This window comes from Phoenix dactylifera, chromosome 2 (genome assembly GCF_051530095.1).
Source record: "Phoenix dactylifera cultivar Ajwa chromosome 2, Ajwa_hap1_PhDact_Kaust_v1.1, whole genome shotgun sequence".
Classification (NCBI taxonomy): Eukaryota; Viridiplantae; Streptophyta; class Magnoliopsida; order Arecales; family Arecaceae; genus Phoenix; species Phoenix dactylifera.
In genome coordinates, this window is record NC_143191.1 from 40,688,172 (window position 1) to 40,703,865 (window position 15,694).

The 15,694-nt window shown below is 47.3% G+C and overlaps 1 protein-coding gene and 1 long non-coding RNA gene across 2 annotated transcripts; one reads left to right on the forward strand and one right to left on the reverse strand.

Moving 5' to 3' along the window:
* Positions 1 to 496: 496 nt before the first annotated feature.
* On the reverse strand, positions 497 to 1,245 carry LOC149768323 (uncharacterized). Its single transcript, XM_089928176.1, has 2 exons — positions 684 to 1,245; positions 497 to 525 (listed from the first exon to the last, which is right to left on the reverse strand). The coding sequence occupies exons 1-2, from the start codon at positions 1,243 to 1,245 to the stop codon at positions 497 to 499; spliced, it is 591 nt and encodes a 196-aa protein (XP_089784302.1).
* An 8,577-nt stretch (positions 1,246 to 9,822) lies between these two features.
* On the forward strand, positions 9,823 to 13,099 carry LOC149768324 (uncharacterized). The gene is made up of 2 exons (XR_016399407.1): positions 9,823 to 9,915; positions 12,817 to 13,099. It is a non-coding gene; the product is annotated as an uncharacterized LOC149768324 (long non-coding RNA).
* Positions 13,100 to 15,694: the final 2,595 nt, after the last annotated feature.

Consider the following 15,694-nt stretch of genomic DNA (forward strand, 5'->3'; position numbering starts at 1 on the left):
AATATCCGCGGAAATAAAATTATACTCTTACCGATGATGTCAAACCTTTTCCACTAGCTCCGAGATCATTTGGATGCGAAGCGATCCTGACCGTGTGATCGAATGGTGCTCGTCCTGGAGGGTGGAGACGCTCATCCAGCCTTTCACCGAGTGGGGAGAAGATAAGTCAGAACCAATTAGTGAGTGGGGCCCACGAAGGAGACGGTCTGTTGATTGGATGGAATAAGGGGCCCGCGTAGCGTATAAATATCCATCACGTGTAAGGCCAGTTCGCTTTTTGCCCCGTCAGGGCATTTCTTTAATTTTTTACCGAAGTGAACGGACGCGCTTTAACCTGCAACCATACTCTTCCTCCGCCGGACCGCCGAGATGCAGACATGCAGCGCGCGAAAGAAAATATTGATAAATTAAATTATTTCAATATAGATACATCCATAGAATTTTTTTAAAAAATAAAATATTTATTATTTTTTTTTTGATAAAAGTGGCTACTCATTCATATAAGTCTAACCTGAGTATACCTATCTAGATCACGGAAAAGTAAAAACAACAAAGCAAAAGGAACATTTGATCCGGACGTCCACAAAAAATTTCCGGAGTGCCGGGCGACATAGAAGGCGACCCAGTCTGCAGCCCTGTTCGTCTCCCTAAACACATGAGCTGCCTGAAAGCCGCCCATCTACTGAGCCATCTGCGTGTCTCCTGGATAAGGGGATGACCATCACCATAGTTGTCCACCCCCCGAATCCAGTCGATCACCACCGCCGAGTCCCCCTCAAGGTGCACCCGCTCCACACCAAGCACCTGCCTGGTATAGGATAACGCCTCCCAGGCAGCCCGCAACTCTGTCCCAACAACAGTGAGCCCAGGTGTCCGGCGCCCACCTACAGCAAGCATCCTACCATAGTGGTCTCTGATCACAAAGCTAACCCCTCCAGTCGCGCCATCTGCTGACCTGCTGCCGTCGAAATTTACTTTGAGATAGCCAACAGGTGGGGGCGCCCAAGAAACAAGGACAAAATGGGGCGCTGAAACAGCGTGAGTACCCCAGGTGTCCCCAGCCATCCCAAAAGAGACCACAACGGTAGCCGCAATAACCTCCCTCGCGTGACGCGCCGCTCTATCCACCACCATCCACGGAGGCGATCGCCTTCCCTCGAATATACCAGCATTCCTGTCCAACCATATATGGTAGGACAGGTACGCACTAAGAATCCCATCCTCAACAGATCTAGGACTCCTCATGGAGTCTCTCAATAACTACATCAGGTCTTGTGCTGAACCCATTGAGTCTGGTAGTGGGGCCGGTGATCTCCGCCATATCTCACAGGCCCTGGGGCACTGCAGAAGAACAAGCTCGATGGTCTCCTCAATATCACCACATGCCTCATAAAATTGAGGGACCCGCATACCTCGCCGGACTAGCAAGCATGGTCGGTAGGCATCCCCAAGCCACCTTCCAGATGAAAAGTGTCACTCGGGGATGAATCCGTAACCTCCATATCCAGCCACCCGCAATCTGTCGGCCTGGCTCCCTGCTGAACAGGGCGTGAAGATCTTTGGCCCGCACTCGCAACCGTCCCGTCGCCATCCAAACTAACCTGTCAGACTCCCCCCCCCCCCCGTGGGGACTGGCAGAGACAAAACCAACTCCACCAACTGCTCCCCAAATGCCTCCCAAATCAACCCCACCAGGCCACCCTCCAGCAGCCTCCCTCTGAGTCCAGTAAATTGCTGACCGTACACCCTGATAATCTCGCCGAGTCCACCAAGGTCGGCATGCGACAGATCGGCCACTCGGTCACTCAGCTATCCTCTATCACATCAATAGAACGACCATCCCCAATGGCCCATCTGATCTCCGGGAGCACCACCATAGCCTTAGCATACATCTTCCTCCAGACCGGAGAATGATGACGCCCAGCTCGCACCCCAAGTCCCAGCTCTCCATACTTGGCCCTCATCAAAGAGGAGCACATACTCTTGGGCTCAAGCACAAATCTAGCTGCATGTCTCGCCGCTAGTGCCTCCCGCCTCGCCACCAAAGATTGCACCCCTAGACCTCCAGCGCTGATCGGCTGACAAACAACCTCCCATGCCAACAAATGGATACCGCCTCTACCACTGCTCCTCCCCCAGATAAACTTCCTGAAAAGCTGCTCAAGGGACCTCATAACTGCCACCGGGATCACAGCATGGGACAGTAGATAGATGGGGACTGAGGTAAGAACTGAGCGAACCAGGGTAATCCTACCCATCATGGAAAGTGAGTGTATCTGCCACCCCTCTAACCTGCGTCTGATGCTGAGCTCAAGAGAGGTACAATCCCTAGTCCTCAGCCATCGGCCACATAGTGGGATCCCTAAGTATGTCATTGTACCCACCTGCTCCCCCACCCCCAGGACCTCCAATATGGAGTGCTTCACCGCCACTCTAGTCTTCGGGCTAAACATAACATACGATTTGGTCAAATTGACCCGCTGACCCGACATGGAACAGTAATCCCGAAGGACTTGACCTATCACTCGGGCCCCCTGCCTTGACAACCTGGCTAAAAGCAAGCAGTCATCAGCGAAGAGCAGGTGAGAAATCGTAGGGGCCCCTGCCACCGGTCTGTAAGCCTCCAACTCTTGACTGGCCACTGCCTACCGAAGAGATCTAGATAGTGCATCCGCACAAATAATGAACAACAGTGGAGAAAGTGGGCATCCCTGGCGCAACCCCTCTGACGACTCAAAAAAAGGGACCTCGTGCCATTCACCAGAATAGTAAAAGAAGGAGAACTAATGCAGCCCATGACCCACCTGTCCATATCTCATGAAACCCATATCCCCGCAAAGACTGCTGCACAAAGTCCCATCTCATCCTGTCATAGGCCCTCTCCATGTCAAGCTTGATCCCCATCAAGCTTCTCCTCATCGGAGCCCTCCCAAGGTCAAACATAAACTCCTGGGTAATGAGTACATTGTCAGATATACTCCGCCCCTCCAAGAAAGCCCCCTGCTCTGGGCTGATGAGCCTAGGAAGAACATCCCTCAACCTGACAGCAAGAATCTTCGTCGTAACCTTATACAGAGTCGTACAAAGGCTAATCGGACGAAAATGACTCGGCTCCGTAGCATCCAGCCGCTTCGGTATCAAGGTGATGAAAGTCTTCTACCACTCAGCCGCCATCACTGCCGAGCTGAAAAACTGCTGTATAGCCTCCATCACATCACGCCCAACTATCATCCAATATCTCTGAAAGAACACCGGTAGAAATCCATCCGGCTCTGGGGCCTTGTCCCCCCCGAGGGACCACACTGCCTCCCTAATCTTTCTCTCCGAAACCGGCCTGATCAACGCTGTAGTCTCCTCCTCTATAACCCCGACCACTGGCGGCGGAATATCTGCTAGACTCACACCTAAAGACTGCTCTGTCCACCTGGCCCTAAAGAAACTCACCAAAATCCTCTGGATCATATCCGGATCCTCTAACTGCTGCCCGTCCTCACCTCTGATAACTCTGTCCGGTTCTGATGCCTCCTAATCACTGTCGCCTGGTGGAAAAACTGGTGTTTCTATCCCCCTCAATGATCCACTGTACCCTCGTTTTCTGTCTCCAGAATATCTCCTACTGTCTGAGAAGGGCATTATGCAGTGCCAATAATGATCTGAGCTCCCCTCCCTCCTCATCCAAAAGCCCCCCTCCTCAAACCTCCTGAGCCTGTAATCTAGCAATGGCCACCTCTGACTCCTCAATCCTACTGAAAATATCTCCCACTTCCTCTCGGTTCCACCTCCTCAACCTCCTCCTCGCCAACTCTAGTCTGCAGGAAACCCCATTACATGGGATCACCCCTAACTGGGATGCTCCACACCTGCCTCACCATCTCCCATGATTGTGGATAGCAAAGCCACAGTTTCTCGAATCTAAAGGGGGGTGCACTGGGGTAAAAGCATCTGTACACACCAGTAAAGGGCAGTGATCGGATGCAATCCTGGGCAAATGACTCACGCGGTGATCCGAAAAACTCTGGACCCACCCAACTGTCGCACAGGCTCTGTCCAGTCTCTTCCAAACTCTAGCCCGACCCTGCTGATTGTTGCACCATGTAAATCTAGGGCCCGAGAATCCCAGATCTATTAGTCCATTAGCAGTCAGAAAATCCTGAAACTCCTTCACCTTCCTCTCTTAAGAGAAGTGTTTACCCCCCATCTTCTTCTGAGGATCAACAATACAATTGAAGTCACCAACCATCATCATAGGGAAGCCCTGACCAATCAACTGCGATGCCTCCTCCCATAGTCTCTGTCTCTTCCTAAAATCAGTGCTAGCATACACCGCTGCAAGGACCCAAGGGGCACAAGCACCGTGATCACCTCTTGGTCACAAACATGAAAGATGTCCAATTTGCAAGATCCCTGCTTCCAAGTGACAATAATGCCACCCGACAGCCCACGAGACTCCACTGCATAGAATCCCCATGATCTGGGAATCGCTCTCTTAGCCTTCTGTAGGCTCCTCCCGGACAACCGGGTCTCAAACAACACATGGATGTCTGGACTATGCTGTTGCACAATCTTGCGAAAAGTCGGGGCAAAGGAAGGCTTCCCCGCACCACGGCAGTTCCATAGGAGAACTTTCATTGATCACCCATCGAAGTATTACAACCCACTACCCCAGGTTTGCAATCATGAAACACCGCCTCATCCATAGCCCGACCACTAGCCAAGTCTCCTAGGCTCACCCTCTTTGCAATTGCCTTCAATTGGCTCAGAATCTGGTGATGATCATCTCCACATTCAGGTTGTGCCACATGGCTAGAGGGCTTTACATTAGCACCTCCTACCACAACCCCCCTCTGCCCACTGCCTGCCTCCAAATCGATGCCCATGCCTTCTTAGCACACATGGTTTGCTCCTCTGAGCTCTCCCCCAGAAAAGGTATGTCATTGTTCAACCGTGCCATATGGCACGGTTGTATCACAACTCTTACCTTGGGTATGGCACAGTTGTATCACAACTCTTACCTTGGGGTCGCTGAGAGGATCATCCCCCACTTTACTTGTCCCAAAACCAGCGGACGCCTCCTCCCCCGCGGGCCCTTCCTTTGCCCCCTCCTTGCCGATCAGTCTGGCAGACGACGTCTCCCCCAAACCGGAGAGATTAGCCGCCGTGGAGAGATTAGCTGCTTCCCCGAGGCTGCCGCACCCCCGCACCGAAAGAGGCCACCGACGCCCCTGGTCTCCCGCATCGCTCGGGGGGGCCGATTACACGCCGCCGAGAGGGGTGGAGGGGAGCTCCTACTCCGATGAAAGCTTCCCCCCAGCCGACCCTTTCCGGTTGGAAATAACCCCCCTGCAGGAGAGAAAGAGCGCGTTGCGGTCGATCCCTTGGGTCTGCAGGGGCTCCTGCTTCGTTTCCTAGGGCTCAGACCTAACCCACTGAGGCATGCCGTGGGTTCAAGTTTGACCCCACCCCGCTCAAATTCGCTGCCTAGTTCGCCCACTTCCTCGACTGTGGCCCGAATCAGATCAGCGACGACCCCGTCTGATCCCAGCTTTTGGCCTGACTCAGCCCCCGCTTCAGCTCCCTGGGAGAGTTGACTCGGTCTGGACTTGCTCACGCCCACATCGGCTGCCGAGACGTCCTTCTCCGGTGTCCTCCGTCGAGTGACCTTGGTAGGCTTTTGCCACCCCTCAAGGTCGATCTGGGAGGCCTCAGCTTCCGTTCTGTGCTCGATTGATTTCTTGCCGGAGCGGGGAGAGATCGGCACCGAGTTCGGCCTTGCCCCGGACTCGATTTTCTCCTTCCCCCGAGTCTGCATCTTGGCCGCCCGTAGACTTCGAGAGTTACTTGTGACCATCCACGGTCCAAACGCCTGCATCTCCTCCGGAGCATCACCTTCCCTGTTCGCTTGGTTCGAAACCTCCGGGAAGTCCGTCCTTGCCACTTCCTTACCTTTCCCCCGGACCTCCCCCAACTCCGCCGCCTCACGGGTCGTCGAATAGTAGACACACTCCGCAGCCGCATGCCCGATCCGACCACACCGGGAACAGGGGGTCGATAGATTTTCGTAAATGAAACTCTGCCAAAAGAGCTCCCCTGCCCCCTCCGATCTTCTCCTCACAAGGGTGCCCGGCTTGAGTGGAGCGGAACAGTCCAGCTCGATCTTAACCCTGGCAAAGCCATACCGCCACCCCTGCTCTGTAACTCCGTCCAAAGCCAAAGGAATCCCAGCACTGGCTGCTATTCGAAAGATAGTGGGCTTCTTCCAATAGTCCAGTGGCAGCCGCTGCAGGCGGAGCCAAACTACCACCCTGCCTGCACCCTCATCCCCAGGAATGAAATTAGGGCGCCATCGGTCCATTGCAAGGAGCTGACCGGCAACCATCCACGAGCCATTCGCCATCGCGGCCTTCCGATCACCCTCGTTGGCAAACCCCACGGTAATGAATCCGTTCATTAGCGTGAAACACTCCACCTCATAGCTCAGACGCCCCACCCGCTTAATCTCCCTCGCCACCCAATCCGTCGGGACGCTTCTCCCCAGGCTTTTCACTAGGACCGTTGTGCTCCGCCACTCCGACCGAGTCCCCTCCAGTTCCTCCTTGGGTACATCCACCACCTCAGTGAACTTCCTCTGCAACATCTCCAGCTCCCGAGGGGAAGTCCGATGACACGTCCAGGTTTGCCTCCTCGGCTCTTCCTTCGCCACCTCTGCCCATGTGCGACCCTTCGCCGCACCCCCAGGATCGGAGACTCTAGGTCCCTCAGCCTTTCTCGGTACCGGCATTGTCGAGCCACCTCCAGGGTCGGCCATGACCCACTCCCCCACTCTTGTTCGACGAAATTCCCCAGAGACCCCCTAGGGTGCGCGAACTTTTGCGCACCCGCTCTCTCTCTCTACCCCCGCTGGTCTTGTATCGTTGATGCAAACCTTGCCTTCGCTCAGTGTCGCGGAGTCGCCCTTTAAAATATTTAATAATTGGAACACAATATTTGTCAAAGGATTCCATCCAACCAATTGCACTATTAATTTTTTTTGTAAATATACCTATTTTAATAGTAAACAATCTGTCGGAAGGCTGAGCACCTGCTTCTGTACGATATCCGATAGCTGTTGAGGGAGTGTTATGCTTTACAAGTTGTGCACGTATTTCGTGAGATGAACAGAGCTGTTGATTGGGTCGTCTTTTTTGCCATCTGCTATTCTGGAAAGATCCTCTAGACTAGGCATGCCTCTATTTTTCCGTTACTGTGCAGTCTATTTTCTAAGAATTCAGCTAGCTGTGCTAATGTGTGATTAATGTAAGCAGTCGATATCCCCAAAAAAAAAAAATAGTGAACAATTTGCCAACAATCAGGCTTCCCCAAATATTGATGTGCTGCACCATTCAACCCTTCCTCTTACCCCATCGTTTCTATTTTTACCTCATTTTTCAAGCCAAAATATCCGGGCTAGGCCGAGCGCTTTAATGGGCTTTTGTCTTTTTACTAGCTGAAATGGCTCTCATAAGTAATTGAAAAAAATCAGTGACAGAACATATCATCATGAGGATGCCTATTGATTGGTGCGACAGCTGGGCTAGGTCTGTTCTCATACTATTTTTGTTGGGTGAAGGACATATCATCATGTCATAGATTTAACTGAGGAACACGTTTTTGGAAGGTGACAGCCAATTATTTTTCTTCTTCTTCTGTTCAGTTGCAATCGACATGAAACATAGGTGCAAGTCATCACGTGTCTAGATGTGGGTTGCAGTAAGTCGGCTCCCTACGCTCCTATCTAAAATTTGTAGATATAAATATTTGGCTCTTTGACCACATTAAATTAATTTGAGATTAACTAACTAGCTCCTATTGTGCTTCCATTCCTGCTAAAGGCTTTGTAATATTTGATTGGAAAATGCCTTCATGACTTTTCTCATGTAATCAAAGGCAGAAAGATTCTTGCCAGATGCATTACTAATAATGCTTGCTTAAATGCGAGTTTAATGTGCCGACTATTAAATAAGACAATAATAAGTAATAACCGATCCTCTATGGGGATCTCATTATTTACTTGAACAATTCTAATAACCACGGAGTTGCTTCTACTTTTCAGTCAAGCGGGTCTTTTCCCTACTTGCTTAAATGCTCAACTAAATATCAAACTCTAAATTTATTTCATTCCCCTTGTTGCATGGTTCTTGAGGAGGGTCAAATCTCTCTCTCTCTCTCTCTCTCTCTCTCTCTCTCTCTCTCTCTCTCTCTCTCTCTCAGTTTTTTTTTGAATATTTTTGTATGGATACCTTCTAAATATTAAATTTTGCATGAATACTCTTCCAAAATTGATATTTACATGTATACCCTCATAAAATACTTATTTTGCTATTCTTCTTTTTTTTTTAATATTTTTATTTTTGCATATATACTCATGCTATCTAACGTCGCTAACAAATTAACGGTTTCAAATTAAAATGACTAAAATACTCTTAATAGGGTAGACGTGTAAAAAAAATATTTATAAAAAGATCGCAATGAAGGACAAAGTAATTTCAAAATTTTATTTTATTTTAAATTAAAATAAATATGGTTTTTATTAACGGTGTTAGAAGAACTGTTATATTCGGAATATTTGTGCAAAAATAGTATTTTATGAGGACAAAAAATAACTAGAAATTTAAGTAAATATTCATGCAAATTTAAATTTTTTAAAAAATATTAGTATAAAAAATATTTTTTTATTTCAAAATTGATGTCTGCGGCATCTCATCATCGTCAAAACCCTATCATAGGTTGCACATATTGCATAACATATCCAGAATCAATTATGCTTTCGGTGTAAATATCTCTGGACCTCTCCGACCAATAGATGCCGTATGTCAAGACTTTTTCTAGACACTTAATTAGTTATCATAATAAGCCTAAACATCATTCTCATCAATTAAAGCTTTCGCTGTCAACTTCTTTCCGGCCCATGATAGAGGGGTAAATTGGTAAACTGACGTATCGCAAGGAAACGGTCCTCCCGGGGGTTCTATATACACCCCCCTATTGCTAAGGACACCCCCCAAAAACCAAAAAAAAAAATACCCAAACTAACCTTTAGTGTAATTACCATATTGCCCTTGAAATTTTCTTAGTACACCCCCCCCTTCCTCCTCCTCCGTTTCGTTTTGAAAAGAAAAAAAAAAAACACCCCTCAAACCCCCCTTAAACCCCTCGATCCATTTACATCGTTTAGGCGATCTTTGAAGGAGATTTAAGCCCCATTCGAAGCATGGACAAGCAACTAGTGATTTGGGACGAAGAATCGGCCGCAAAGGTACGTGTTCCACCTTGTTTCGAAATTTTTTTTTTTCACGGTTCGTGCTCCGTTCGGCACTGGATCGCCGAACAAAAGGCTTCTGTTCGGCTGAACAGTGCCGAACAGAAGCCTTCTGTTCGGCAACCCTTAACCGAACAGAAGCCTTCTGTTCGGCTGCACAGTGCCGAACAGAAGGCTTCTGTCCGGCACTGTGCAGCCGAACAGAAGGGTTCTGTCCGGCTCTGTGCAGCCGAACAGAAGCCTTCTGTTCGGCACTGTGCAGCCGAACAGAAGGCTTCTGGTGCCAAATCGCGTGCCGTGCTGAATTTTGTGCCGAACAGATCCTCTGATTCATTAATTCTTGGTGATAAATTATTTTATATGTAGGGCTATGCTACAACCGAATCGAGTATAATTGGATCAGAATTTGTACTGGATTACACAAGCAAATTTACAACTTACGAGGTATTATAATGTATTGTGCAATTTTGTATTAGTTTAGCGAGCTATTTTTACAACTGTGTACTTACATAAATTGTTTAATGTATAGATCTTCAAGAGTAGAGAGGACTTGTGTAATTGGTGTCGTGAAGCTGGGAGGCGAAATGGTTTTGTTGTTGTAATCAAATCATCCGATGCAGGTACCATTTCTAAGAAACCCAGAATTACGTTAGGTTGTGAGAGGGGTGGGACGTACCGAACCAAAAAAGAAAAGCGAATAAAGACTGCCTGTGGGACAAAGAAGTGTGGATGCCCTTTTGCATTAAGAGGAAAGAAATTGGATACTGCGGATGATTGGATATTACTGGTCGTATGTGGAGTGCACAATCATCCCGCTGCAGAGAATCTGGAGGGGCACTCATATGCAGGGAGATTATCTGAGCAGGAGACGGAATTGTTAGTGGATATGTCAAAGAGTTTGGTTCGTCCAAAGGACATATTATCCACATTGAAGGAAAGAGATGCCCTCAATGTTACGACTATCAAGACTATCTACAATGTACGTCAACGGTTTAAGGTTGTAGAGAAAGCCGGGAGGTCTGAAATGCAACATCTATTAGGTAAATTATCAGAGGCTAAATATATTGAGTGGCATAGGAATTGTACTAATACGGATGTTGTGCATGACTTATTTTGGGCACACCCTGGCAGCATTGATTTGTTCCGTGCATTTCTCCGTGTGTTGATAATGGATTGCACGTACAAGACGAATAGGTATCGTCTTCCGCTCTTAGAGATTGTGGGGGTGACATCTACTGACATGACATTTTCAATTGCTTTTGTATACTTAAATTCTGAGCGGGAAGAAAGCTATACTTGGGCATTAGAGAGATTGCGCAGTGTCATAGCTGATGATGTTTTGCCTGAGTTGATTGTTACAGATAGAGACTTGGCTTTGATGAATGCAATTCATAGAGTATTTCCTACTGCTAGACATTTATTATGTAGATGGCATATTAGTAGGAATGTTTTGGCCAAGTGCAAAAAATTTTTCGAATTGAAGGAGAAATGGGATAAATTTATTATGAGTTGGAATGTACTAGTGCTGTCCTCCACGGAAGACGAGTATAATGATCGCTGGAGTGCACTGCAGAGAGAGTTCGGTACCTATCCAGATGTACTACAGTATGTGTCAGATACTTGGCTGAGCAAATACAAGGAAAGATTTGTTGCGGCGTGGACGGATACATGCAGGCACTACGGAAATGTGACGACAAATAGGTATCACAAATAAAGACTCATTTAATTTTAATTTGCCTCAATTGTTATATCTAACTTTCATTTGTTTACTAGGGTCGAGAGTGCACATGCAAAGCTCAAAAAGCAGCTGGATCAAGCCAAGGAAGTTTCGAGTCATCTTGGACTAGAATACATGGATTGATTGAGTTGCAGCACAGCTCCGTTAAAGCCTCATTGGAGAAGAGTTTATTGGTAGTGCAGCACCACTTCAAGCCAGCTGAATTCAAAGAGTTGCGAGGTTTCATATCTATAAGTGCGTTAAATCATGTCCTCGCCCAATCGAAACGAGCCAATTCAGTTGGGTTTGATGATTCAAATTGTGGGTGCGCTATTCGACGCACACATGGTATACCATGTGCTCACCAGATTGCGCGGTACAGGGTGGAAGGTCGGCCCATTCCTCTCGACTGCATAGATCCTCATTGGAGGAAACTTGATATTGTGCCTACCCCCCCCCCGTGCAGCCAATTCAGTTGAGTTGTGATGCAGAGTTAGATTTGATTGCGCTACGATTCAAGAAGTTAGATGGGGCTTCTCAATTGCAGATGATCAAGAAGTTACGAGAGATTGCAAGTCCAGATAGTACACCTCTTTTAGAGCCTGCAAAACGGAAGACCGGTTCACGTGGGCGCGCTTCAATGAAGGTTGATACGTCTACTCGACGTGACCCGTCTGCGTTTGAGTTGGTTCTATCTGGACAGGATAGTTATTCACCTGGTGTTGAGAAAGTTACCATCCGCAATCCATCTACTCAGATTCAAAAGAGGCGGCCCAAGCAAAAGGTAAGTACCAAATATTTATTTCCTTACAATAGGTATCACAACGTCTACGGGACGGTCCGTGCCGTGCCGGTATGTGATGTGCCGATACGGGACATGTCGGGACGTGCCGTGCCGAGATGTGCCGATACGGGACATGTCGGGACGTGCCGTGCCGAGATGTGCCGATACGGGACATGTCGGGACGTGCCGTGCCGAGATGTGCCGATACGGGACATGTCGGGACGTGCCGTGCCGAGATGTGCCGATACGGGATGTGCCATGCCAAGATGTGCCGATACGGGATGTGCCGTGCCGAGATGTGCCGATACGGGACATGTCGATACGTGCCGTGCCGAGATGTGCCGATACGGGACATGTCGGGACGTGCCGTGCCGTGCCGGTACGGGATGTGCTGAGACGGATAACTATTTGGATATTTCTGCCATTGTTACATATTTTCTATCATTTGATATTATTTGCAGGTTTTTCGTACTAGAGCCCAGTCACATACGCCCATTATCTATATTGATGCTATTCCTTCTGCCTTGAGACCATACATCCAGCATATCAAGGATGTAAAAGCTGATGGGAAGGAGAAGATGACTGGGATTTGGAGAAGATGACTGGGTGCGTGTTAGGAAGGATTTATTGCAAGAGTTGCAATGTCATTCGGACCACTATCGCACATTATATGGTGTGGAAGGGACGATTGCTGAGATTACTCATGCATTATCATATTATGATGATTGTCCACCATATGACAGATGGATGACTATGCCGGACATGGGTCATCTTATAGCATCCTGCTATAATGTTGTCCTATACCATCTCTCGTTGCAACAATGTCTGACCTTCCTACCTCTCCGTTCTGTGCCAGTACCTCTTCTATCCCGCAAAGATATCGCTATCGGATTCGTAAATAGAAATCATTTTGTTGAGGTACTACGTTCACAACACTTGCGAATATTTAATTTTGCTTATTTAATTTTGCTTATTTATAATTTTGTAGCTATTAATATTTTCTTATTTCTAATTTTGAAGGTGTTCTTGTTGCCGGGACATCCCGTTCCGCCAGTAGCGACCAACTGGCGAAAATATCATCTTCCTTGTGCTACCGGATGGGAAAATTCATATGAAGCCCGGATTCAACAGTTCAAAGAGAGCATCTCACCTAATGTTATAATTAGCGAGACAGTAGAGTTAGATTGATTGTTTATATATGTACAATTTTTGAAAGTTGTAAATTTTTTTGGGCTCTTAGAGTCATGTACTGTGAAACTCCATCATCAATATAAATCAAAAAATATCTGTCTTCGCATTGTTAGATTGATTGTTATGTGCACTGTTATATTTGTGTAAAATAGAACGGGCCAGGCTTTACAAAGATTACACGTAAATGTACCAAAAATATATATTTTTCATTAATATCAACAGTTTCAAATTACACAAAAAAAAAAAGTCGAAGCTACATAATCAAAATAAAGGCTCCATCATCAATCCCTATGACGCCGTCGTCGACGCGTGTACTGCTGTACGTCCGAATGAGAGGGTGCTGGATCCGAATGAGAGGGTGCTGTACTCGGGCCAGGCTCATCACCCAGAAGTAACTGATGCATCTGACAAATAGCATGAAATAGGTGCCCGGCACCTAGTGACGTAGCCTCTGAGGGACCCATCCGTACAATGTCGGTACTGATACCGAGTGCATCTGCAATACGCCGCCGGTGCATGTCAGCATCATCATGACCTCCCCTAGCTCCAGAATGAGTACTCGAGCGCAGATGAGGAGGCTGAACTGCAACGTGCGTGATACGGAGATACCACTCCATGTATCCCGGTACGCTGTCTGATGGCCGGGTAACTGGGTGGCTCCTGCTCGCCTGGCTCAGCACGTGGTCCTCCCACCGCTCCCAAAGCTGATCCATATAGGAGTAATGTATCCGGTACGAGCCTGCTGTGGAACCTCTGTTGGCTCGCGTAGGGGCTAGTGGCGCTCGAGGGATGGTCTGAATACGACCAAACTGTCTAAGAACCCTTTCTGGATGATAGGGTTCTACGATATCAAGGCACTTGATGGAGCCACTAAAAAATGCGATATCAACATATGGGCGATCTCCCCGAAGCCGATGATGGGGATCCCAAATAACCTGCAAAACAAAAGGTCCATTTCAGTTTTATACTATATCGCATATTAAAAGTACTGACAAACACAAGCAAATGGTAATATGATATGTACCTCATCGATGCTCAAAAGGTCCAATGACTCACGTAGAACCACTAAATGGTCCATCGTGGTACGGGATGGAGTACCGGGCATCCAGCGGTGCACGCGGGGACTGGCATCAGTATACTCAAGCGACGGGTGAGGACTGAGTGCTGGAAAATGCTCATAAATCCATGCCTGCAGAAGCGTCATATAACCACTGATCTGTCTCACTGATGACCTCGACGCAATCCCCAACTGCCGATACAAATATGCTAAGGCAGCTGTACCCCAGGCATATATGCTCACCCTATCCAGATCCCGCAGTAAACACAGATACGCTATAGGCACCCTGGTCCCACTCTTATCAGCAAAGAGTGTGCAGCCTAACAAAAATAACAAATAGGCTCGTGCTGCACACTCTATCCTCTGCTGGCTGTCTCTATCAGATACAGAGTGAAACTGAGTCCTCAGCCACTCCATCCTCACAGACTGACCGCGCGATGACAGTACCTCCTGACGCGCGTCTCCAGCTGACACCCCCAACAACTCCACAAGTAGCTCCTCAGCATCCCGATCACTCATCCTCTCAGGAGAAACTGCTACTGAGGCACCTGCGACAGGAATCCCTAAAATGGCGGATACATCATCCAACGTGATAGTGATCTCGCCAAATGGTATATGGAAGGTGTTCGTCTCGGGCTGCCATCTCTCTACGAAGCCCGAAATCAGAATCTTATCGGTGAATCGATAAGAGCACTGTACTAACTCTATGAGGCCCGACTGCCTCAATAGTGCTTTGAACCTGGTATTTGGTTGGTTTGAAGACCACCACTTCCATTCACCAACCTTGGCAGTATGGTTCATGCACTTTAGTGGAGCCCGTTCCTGTAATATAAATGTATAATTACTACTACTTTATAAAACATCAATAAACAAAATATAATGCTATAACAAATAAACAATACCTGTTGCCTCCAGATGGAAGCTGCTATATGCGTCCTGAAACTGATCAGGACGGACTCATCCTCTGGACCTCCTGGACATGGTCCAACGGACTCATCGTCTTCGCCCCTAGCGGGCATATCATCATGCTCTGACTCAGGAGAGGGCGATGGCATATGAGCAGGCTCGGGAGAAGCAATCCTAGCACGACGTCTCCTAGCTGACGCCGTAGGTCTAACTCTGGAGGGACCGGGATCCATGTCTGAAAATATAGAAATTCAATGTTAGGCTATATCAAAGAAAATAATTCAATTGCATACATAAATGATAAACGATAAAACAAGCCAAAAAAGAAACAAGTTACTTCTTGGAATCTACATGATTGGGTTTTGTGATAAATAATTCAATGTTACTTCAATTGCATACATAAATGATAATTCAAAAGTATACGACTCGTAAACTCAAGACATAACTCAATAATAGACTTTACCTAAAACTATGCCGCAGTTCTTAGTTTTTGTTTTTAGTTTTTGTTCGTTAACTAATGTTGTGGTTTTATTATTTGATAGAGCATTTGATATGAGATAATCATTCCAAGATCAAGAATGACATCGATGAAGGTAACAAGATCATCATATTTGGATGCACCATGTTAATGCTATATGATAATGATTCTAAATTATCCCTACTTCTCAAATTACTATCTAATCTAGTAATGAAAAACTTGTCCTTGATGTTGGGTATCCAATTCACCCTAAGGACGTGATCTAG